The 9,439-nt window shown below is 36.7% G+C and overlaps 1 protein-coding gene and 1 pseudogene across 1 annotated transcript; one reads left to right on the top strand and one right to left on the bottom strand.

Annotated features, from left to right (window-relative positions):
• The first annotated feature begins 3,767 nt into the window (after positions 1–3,767).
• On the top strand, positions 3,768–4,905 carry LOC121212332 (F-box/FBD/LRR-repeat protein At5g56420). The gene is made up of 3 exons (XM_041084797.1): positions 3,768–4,202; positions 4,280–4,426; positions 4,514–4,905. The coding sequence occupies exons 1-3, from the start codon at positions 3,768–3,770 to the stop codon at positions 4,784–4,786; spliced, it is 855 nt and encodes a 284-aa protein (XP_040940731.1). The 3' UTR covers positions 4,787–4,905.
• Positions 4,906–8,067: 3,162 nt separating this feature from the next.
• On the bottom strand, positions 8,068–8,641 carry LOC121212330 (ATP synthase subunit alpha, chloroplastic-like; annotated as a pseudogene).
• Positions 8,642–9,439: the final 798 nt, after the last annotated feature.

Below are 9,439 nucleotides of genomic sequence, written 5' to 3'. Positions count from 1 at the left end.
ACATTGTGGCGTGGTGTCAAGGAAATTGAAATATATTTTGAAAAGAGTCCGATGTTGCCGACCCAACTATTTACTTCTCACTCATTGGTGACATTGAAATTGAGATTTTGGGGTGAGATCAATGTTCCAACCAAGGTTTGTCTTCCAAATCTCAAGACCCTACTGTTGCGGAAGCGACGATAATATTAATAACAATATTATCAGAAATATTTAGATAATTATTATGCCAACAATTATACTAAGAAAATTCCAGTTAAATTGGAGGGGTCACAATGGTCCCGCTTAAAACCCAACAACTAGACAGAACTCACTTAGATATTTATAGCAATAATAACTAAATAAATATAACCAACATAAAGCTATTAAATAAAAGCAAACAAATAAGAAATAAAATACCAGAGTTTTAACGAGGTTCGGCCAATTTAGCTTACGTCCTCGGACACTACCAAATTAATATTTCCTCTAGAAATATTACAAAGGAGAAGATTTTGGGATGATACAACCAAAGGGGGAGGGGTTCTATATATAACAAACCAAACCCCCTCCCTTTCTATCTTTTCCTAATGTGGGATATTGCCAATATTCAACAAATCTCCACCTTGGCGATATTCCACATCTTCGAACATCTTCTCATAACACTAACTTCAATAGTGTCTTCAAATTTGCAACCAATCGCCTTCTTCCCTTTTGGTAGTTGTGCCAGCTTCCACGTCTTGTTTTTCTCTAGAGATTGCATTTCCTCTTCCATTGCACCTAACCATCTATTATTCTCTAAACTCTGAATGGCTTCGGTGTAAGTGGATGGAATATTATCAACAACTGGAAGTGCATAAGCTACCATGTCAGTGAAACGAGCTGGTTTCTGAATTTCTCGTCTCTGCCTTCTGACTGCAATTGGCTCTGATTGCTGTTGAGGTTCTTGGGTAGAAACCTCTTCCTCATCTGACTCTGCATCTGCCAATGAAGAATCACTAGTGGTACCTTCTGCTGGAATTACCACACTCTGCTCAAACTCCACCTGCTGCGGAGTACACTCCACCTGCTGCGAAGTACTACTCACTCCTTCTGGATTTACCTTATTCAACATGGCAGATTCATGAAAGGTAACATCCCTACTGATTATCGTCTTCTTTGCCTCTAGACACCACAAACGATATCCCTTAACACCAGCATTGAAGCCCATGAATAGAGCCTTCTTTGCTCTTGGATCTAACTTTGATTCTTTCACATGATAATATGCAATAGAACCAAAAATGCGCAAGGTGTCATAATCAGTAGCAGGTTTTCCATACCATTTCTCCAAAGGAGTCTTGCCATTTATAGCAGATGATGGCAAATGATTGATGAGATGTTGAGCGTACGTCACAGCCTCAGTCCAAAACTTTCTATCTAATCCAGCATTAGATAACATACATCGAACTTTCTCCACAAGCGTTCGATTCATACGCTCTGCCACCCCATTCTGTTGCGGTGTTCCACCTACGGTGAAGTGCCTTACTATGCCACAATCTTGGCATATCTTCAGGAAAGGATCGCTTTTATATTCTCCACCGTTGTCTGATCGGAGAACCTTAATCTTCCTTCCTGTCTGATTTTCAACTTTAGTTTTCCACTTAAGGAAAACTTCAAACACCTCATCTTTGTTCTTCATAGGAAACACCCAAACTCGTCTGGAAAAATCATCAATAAAGGTGACAAAATAACGTCTTCCTCCAAGTGATGGAGTCTTGGACGGTCCCCATACATCAGAATGCACATAATCCAGAATACCTTTAGTATTGTGAATCCCAGTGCCAAATTTCACCCTTCGTTGTTTTCCCAGAACACAATGCTCGCAAAATTCAAGTTTGCAAGTCTTTGTACCTTTCAATAATCCTTGCTTGGCTAGAGTTTGCAAGGATTTTTCACCAGCATGGCCCAAACGCATATGCCACAGCTGTGTTGCCTCAGCGTCCTTCTTGGTACTCGAAATTGCTGCTGCTGTTGTCCCGACCACTGTACTACCTTGGTAGTAATACAGATTGTTCTTTCTTATGCCTTTCAACATCACCAATGCTCCTGAAGTTGCTTTAAGAACTCCATCTCGTATTGTCACAACTAGGCCTTTAGATTCTAACGACCCCAAAGAGATGAGATTCTTCTTCAACTTTGGGACATATCGTACATCCCGCAAAATTCTAGTAGATCCATCATGACTCCTCAGTTTAATTGAACCTATCCCGGCTATTTTACACGTGTTATCATTACCCATGTAAACAACCCCTTCATCTAGTTTTTGAAATTCAAAGAACCATTCCCAAATGGGACACATATGATAGGAACAACCAGAATCCATGATCCACTCATCTGCATGTAATGTTGAAGATGTTATACTAAGAGAAAAGTCTGACTCTGCTTCACTATTGCATTCTGCAACATTTGCATCTTGCGGAGTCTTCCCTTTTTTCTTCAATTTTGGACAATCTTTCTTCCAATGTCCTTTTTCTTTGCGAAAGGAACATTCATCTTTGGCAACAACTCGACCTTTGGACTTTCTTCTCTTCCCCTTAGACTGACTTTCCTGACGATCTCTTGTTACCAATGCTTCCACTGCTGCTTCACTTGAACCTTTCAACTTATCCTTTCGGCGTAGTTCATAGCTATACAATGCAGCAGTTACTTCATTGAAAGTTACTTCCGACTTTCCATGAAGTAAAGTAGTTTCAAGGTACTCAAACTCCTCTGGAAGCGATCCCAACAACATTAACGCCAAGTCTTCGTCTTCAAAAGTCACATCCAAATTCAACAAATCAGCCACCAGCTGATTAAAATTGGTAATGTGCTCGTTCATCGTGGTACCAGGAACATAACTGAAACGAAACAGTCTTTTCTTCATATGCAACTTATTTTGACTGTTCTTCTTCAGGAATTTCTCCTCCAATGCTTTCCACAATTTACTTGCAGAAGTCTCTTTACTGAATGTATACTTCTGCTCTCTGGAAAGACATGATCGAATTGTACCACATGCCAATCGGTTGATGGTCTTCCATTCTTTATCATCAACCCCTTCTGGTTTTTCTTCCTCAATGGCAATATCTAGACCCTGTTGAAAGAGGGCATCTAGAAGCTCACTTTGCCACATGCCGGCATGCCTGTTCCATCAAAATTTCCACTACAAATCTCGTATTGCAGTTCCAATCCTCGCAAAATGTACGAAGTGGAAGTTGTTGATATGGATGGTTTTTCTTCTGTCATTTTTGCCATAGCTTCTACTTAATAGCCACCAAATGCAGAATACCCACAAGCTTTAGGAAATGTTTCTGATGTGTAAGATCAGACTAAGCTGCAAACACAGAGCATACTACAAAACCTTGGCTCGGATACCAATTGTTGCGGAAGCGACGATAATATTAATAACAATATTATCAGAAATATTTAGATAATTATTATGCCAACAATTATACTAAGAAAATTCCAGTTAAATTGGAGGGGTCACAATGGTCCCGCTTAAAACCCAACAACTAGACAGAACTCACTTAGATATTTATAGCAATAATAACTAAATAAATATAACCAACATAAAGCTATTAAATAAAAGCAAACAAATAAGAAATAAAATACCAGAGTTTTAACGAGGTTCGGCCAATTTAGCTTACGTCCTCGGACACTACCAAATTAATATTTCCTCTAGAAATATTACAAAGGAGAAGATTTTGGGATGATACAACCAAAGGGGGAGGGGTTCTATATATAACAAACCAAACCCCCTCCCTTTCTATCTTTTCCTAATGTGGGATATTGCCAATATTCAACACCTACATCTAAAGGTCATCACACCTTCAAATGATTCAGTTTGTAGACTGGTTTCTGGTTGTGTTGCGCTTGAAGACTTGCTTATGGTGCCAGGGGGCTCGTGTTTAGGAAAAACCGTGGTCAATATCCATAGCCCTTCACTTAAGCGACTAGTGCTGGATTTTCATGTTTTGCTAACCAAATTTCCCAATGATATCGATTATGTGGTTAAGATAAATGCACCAAGTCTTGAATGTTTTGAATACAATGACGCTGTAGGTGATTTCTATACCTTAAATAGCATGAAACTTTTAGAAGATGCGGATATTTTAATCTCTCGATACCAAGAGGATGAACGTAATGCAACTCGTCTTCTTCAAGCAATTTGTAATGTACGGTCTTTGTTTTTGTCTATTATTGATGCTGAAACGGTAAGTCAATTTAGTCTTTCGAATTTCCTACTTTCTCTTTTAACATGATATAATAGCTATACGTTTTTTATGTACAGGTTTTTAGATCGAGTCTTGATCCAGTTCTTATATTTCCCAGCCTTGTATTTTTGGATTTTTGTAACGAGGGTGATGATTGGCAAGGAACGTGGCTTGTGGAGTTTTTACATTGCCTGCCTAATCTAAAGAAGCTTGTTCTCACTTTTGTATGAAGTGTTTTTTTTCGTGTGTGGATGGTTCATTTTAGTTGCATTACGGACTCACTAACTTTTTCTTTTTCTTTTAATGTTTAGGCAACTCCAAAAAGAGGTTTAAAGTCACTGCCTAAAACAGTGCCGTCATGTTTGCTGTTTGAGCTTGAGGAGATAGAAATTTTACGCTTTGAGGAAGACGAACATATGTTTGAGTTGGTTGGTTTTTTTCTGAGCCATGCATTAGTTTTGAAGAGCCTCGTAATAAATTTTGCTGGTAAAGTGGGGGAAGAATATCAATGGCGATGGAATGTGAAAGAAAAACTATTGAGTGTGTCCATGGGATCCAAGACATGTGAAATCGTGTATTGCTAGTTGTCTTCTATTTTGTATCGTTTTTTAGTAAATTTCCAATGTCTCCATGGGTTTGGTTTTGTGTACCACTTTGTGTTGGGATTTTATTTAGTAAATGATATGTTATGCTATTTTGATTATTTTGTTTTTTTCTTCTTTTATCACTCAAGTCTTTAAAACATTGACAGCAATAGTGTAATAAGCTTCGTACGAATGAAATTTCTACGAGGCAATAGCATTGACATTCGCTTTATTAGTTCACGGACTTTGTGTTTGCACACCAGGGATGTCGGTACCATTGGAATGTCGAAATGCACAATCATTTTAATTCGTTTCAAGCATAGTAGAAAGTATATAATTTTGACTATCAATTATGATCATGTAGAAGTTATAATTTGCTTAGTCAAAGTTATAACTATGGAAAATTGCTATTTCTACAACGGAATCAAATCTAGTTCAATGTTGAAAATGCAAAAATATTAAGCCAGTAGAGCTATATGCAGAATAAATTAATCCCTTTTATCATCTTGAAACTAAACCCATATAAATTTCCTAAAAGATCAACAAAATGAAGGAAATTTAGATAAATTTGAGTTTACGAGGAGAAATTTGTCGAGTGTGGGAGGCGAAATACAAAATCGAGAAAGGAATTTATGAGAAAAGCCTATATTTTTTATTTTTTAATCAACGAGGATAACGTCTTTAACAGCAATGCGATACTGGAATTTAAGTTAACCATACGAGATATTAACTTATAAGCTTAATATTTGTCTTAATAGTAATGCGATACTGGAATTTAAATTTAATTTGATCTCTGAACTATGATTAAAATGCTAATTTGATGCATTTAGAATTTTTTTTAATGACAAATCTAAAATTTTTTTTACAAAATTTTAAAAACTAATACTTCATTTTTCTAAAATTATTAAAATTTTAAAAATTCACATAATTCTAAAAAGTTTTACTTTTTTAAATGGCTAAATCCTATTATCCAACTATATGACTTTCCAAAGTATGGTTCTTTCCTTCACTTCATTTGACGATGAACAAAGTGATTTATGTTCTTTTTTGTTGTTGAAAGTCCTCATTTCAAAAGTAAGTTGAAGATGACAAATTATACTTTTTGCTGGATGAATCATCCAATTTATGCCATATTTTTATAGTTTTCCGTCAGATTATTGTTATCATGCTAAAATTCTTTTTGAGAATTCACTTTGTTTGAGAAGAATGCCTTTGAATAAGTACTGAATTATGCTTTTTTTTAATAGGGATAATTTGTAGACTAAACTAGTTAATAGAAAAAATCAGTTTTCCAAAGATTTTTTTTTGAAAATTTAGACTTTTTTTTATTTTTTTAATTTATGAATATTTTAAAATTTGAAGATTTTTCAGCTAAATTAGGCTAATATGCCAATTTTTTTAAAAGACTTTAAATTTAGGGAAACAGGTTGTTTTTGAAGAGAGAAAGGGAAAGCACATTTAGCTGGGAGCACTTTCTGTACAGGTGGAAGAAAAGCTCGTCCAGTTGAGTGCACTTCCTACCACCTATATAGAACTCACTCAACTGGACACACTTTCCCTTCCCCTCTCCTAAGGTTAGTTTTTTTAAAAATATTTTTAGGTTTAGGGTTTAAATAATATTAGTGTTTTTAATAGGGTTTAATAATGGGTTGTTTAATAATGGCAACTAATGTCAGTCCGAAAAGAGCATCACCTTTACTCCACCAAAATAGCCGCTCCCCACCTAAGAGTCCTTATTTGTCCATGACGGTGCCAACCTTCGTATAAGAAGGAAGGTTAAAGGTATCGACTGCCTAGAAATGGAGAAAAAAATTACGTCGATTATAGTGAGAAGACCTATAGTTTTTCCTTATCCTATAGTTTTTCCTTATGAATATGCTCTCAAACTTCTGTGTGTTATTTGTAAGGCAACATTTTCGGGTATCCGAAAAGTTTGAGCTCATGGCCGTGTAACAACTTTGAGCTCATGCTGCATAACAACCGTCAACTGCTCCCCCGTTATACCTCGATCCATGACCGCATAACAACTATCGAGTGAGAGCTCTACGTATATTACCACTCGTGCCTGTACAAAGCAAAATCATTTTAGAACCCGACTTCCCCAGGATAGGCTTCGGAGATAATGGTCATGTACTTTTGAAGAATAAGACGGGGGAAGCTTGCCCAGCTGGGAGTGTTTTCTCTAACCTTTTTCTGACTCAAAATTAAAAGCAGAGGGTCGTATAGAAATTTTTTTTGTATAATTGATGCACGTTTCGAGGCATCGAATACTAATAGGAACACTATTTTAATGAAATTATAAAACATCAGGAACACACTATTTATTTGGTGTTGTTAGTCAAATTCATGACCGATATTAAAATAAGTCGACGGGTGAAATATGGTTGTTAATCCAATCTCAAAATGTAATGAAAACAAATACAGCATTGAAATGAAAATATATGGTTTCTTTATTTATGTCATATATATTTATATCGTAGTAGTAATAAAAAAAAGGCATCAATCGTATCGTGGGGGAGAATGTGTGCCGTAGGATAGTGGACGATTATCGCGAGGAGGATTTCTTCCCACAATAGGAGATGTGGGCTTATAAACTTCCTCGTTGCCACCCTCCGCGTCATCATTGCCTTCACCCCCACCTTCTTGCTCATCTTCGTCTTTACAGTTTTCATCATGTTCGTCTTGGGCTTCCTCTCCGTGTTGATATTGGTCTTCGTCTTCGTATTCATCTTCTTATTTACCTTCGTCTCTATTGCCTTTCTCCGTACTCAAATACAGTGTCGTCCTAGCCTCCTATCGTGTATCCTTTGCTCCACCAACAAACGCTTGTGCTAATGACCCATCACGGTAAAACAATAATGTGTGCAGTGTTTGTTTCATTATCAGCGTGTAACCGTAAGATGCTACAAAATCGAGATACGTCGACATTAACCCAGGAATTGATACTGATATTTGCATTGGCATCGTCATCTAGGCCGACATTCAGGTTGTCATCGACATTGACATTGGGCTGTAGAATGTGGGGGGCATCGGTGGCCTGAAATATGTACTTGTGAGAATAGAAAAACCCACCATGTGCAGCGGTGGTGCGTAGTGCAGTGCTTGTGAAAAACACACGGGGTTATTGAAATGTGTTGGAAAAAACGGGTTTGGAAAACACAGCCTAAAAAAAATTTAGGAAAAAACCAAAATTTTAAAATTTTTACAAAACAAAATCTTGGTTGTGATATCTAAAGTAATAAACACTTAATCAATTTTGTACATTTTTGATTTGTCTAGGATTAGCGCTTTGATTGAGTAGTCTCCTCCGCTATCCTCAAGCTCACGCTTGTGTAGTGTGGGGGCCGCTTTGAATCAGAAAAATTTTCACAAAAATTACCAGTGGGGTAGGAAAGATCATCATAAATGATTAGGTTGTGTCGTTCATGATACATAAAATATTCAGCCAAAGCAGCTCCTGTATAAGGAGCGAGGTATTGTAATGTAGTTGGGGAATCCGCCGTTTTGGCTACCACAATGGTGTACTCTATCGCTCCCCTTTCTTGGAAAGTGGTCACTACCTGAGCCACAGAAGATGCTTTTTGACCAATAGCTACGTAAACACATATTACATTTTACCCTTGCCGATTGAGAATCGTATCCATGGGTACTGCTGTTTTACTGGTTGTCTATCCCCAATAATTAATTCTCGCTGACCACGTCCTATAGGGATCATCGAATCAATACAATAAGTCCCATTTGAAAAGGATCATAAATAGAATGTCTCCAAATAATACCTGGGGCAGGAGATTCAATTAACCGAGATTCAAAAGCTGAAATTTCACCCCGACCTTCAATATGCTTAGCCATGGCATTTATAACATTTTACAATTTCTCTAAACTTTTGAGTTAAGTTGTAAATCAGAAAAATATCTTTAGAAATTTATGGAGAAAAACCTTTTTTTTTTGAATCAAGAGGACAAAGTCTAAACAGCGACGCGATTTGAACGTAGGTCACACTTAGAGCAGTAAACACCCTAATCATCTGGCCTGTAACACCCCTATCCCGTAACCATCGCTGGAATAAGTAAGGGGCATTACCGGACTTGTAACTCATGACAGAACGGTAAAACTTTTTTTTTTAAGATCATTCATTTGGATAAACACTAAACACAGCCAGGGATAAAATGTAAACTTCTATAAGTAAACATCCAAAAGATGCCATTTTCATATGGCTTATATACAATATTCAAAATATCATTCTACTATATTGTCTATCCTATACATGCCATAAGCTAAGTCTAATTACATAGTTTTCGTAATGGTAGATAGTGTAACGAAGTGCTGATGATCCCCGAACTGGTAGTCAGAATCCACAACCTATAAACCAAAACATGATCGAACAGAGTAAGCTTTTGTAAGCTTAGTAAGTTTTAAGCAAAACAAAGTGTTCTCATTCACTATCATTGGTCATTCATTTCAACTGTTCGATGAAGTTAATCTAGAGCTTCATCTCGAACTATAATATCAATAAACGCATCACTTGGCTGTCACATATATACTTTCGAATGATAATGACCTAGATGGTCAAATATTTCCAAAGCACATTCTTCATCAATTTTCAACTTTCAATAATCATTTCCACTTGTTCATAATCACATCCATATTTTTAAG

Source organism: Gossypium hirsutum, chromosome A13, assembly GCF_007990345.1.
Source record: "Gossypium hirsutum isolate 1008001.06 chromosome A13, Gossypium_hirsutum_v2.1, whole genome shotgun sequence".
Taxonomy (NCBI): Eukaryota; Viridiplantae; Streptophyta; class Magnoliopsida; order Malvales; family Malvaceae; genus Gossypium; species Gossypium hirsutum.
This window is presented reverse-complemented; position numbering and strand designations above follow the sequence as displayed.

What these genes read in the sequence shown, in the direction of transcription:
- LOC121212332 (XM_041084797.1), top strand. Translation starts at nt 3,768, where the DNA reads ATGTGGGATATTGCCAATATTCAACACCTACATCTAAAGGTCATCACA. An exon ending in CTATTATTGATGCTGAAACG is followed by an intron (nt 4,203 to 4,279) that starts GTAAGTCAATTT and finishes TTTTATGTACAG; the next exon opens with GTTTTTAGATCGAGTCTTGA. An exon ending in AGAAGCTTGTTCTCACTTTT is followed by an intron (nt 4,427 to 4,513) that starts GTATGAAGTGTT and finishes TTTAATGTTTAG; the next exon opens with GCAACTCCAAAAAGAGGTTT.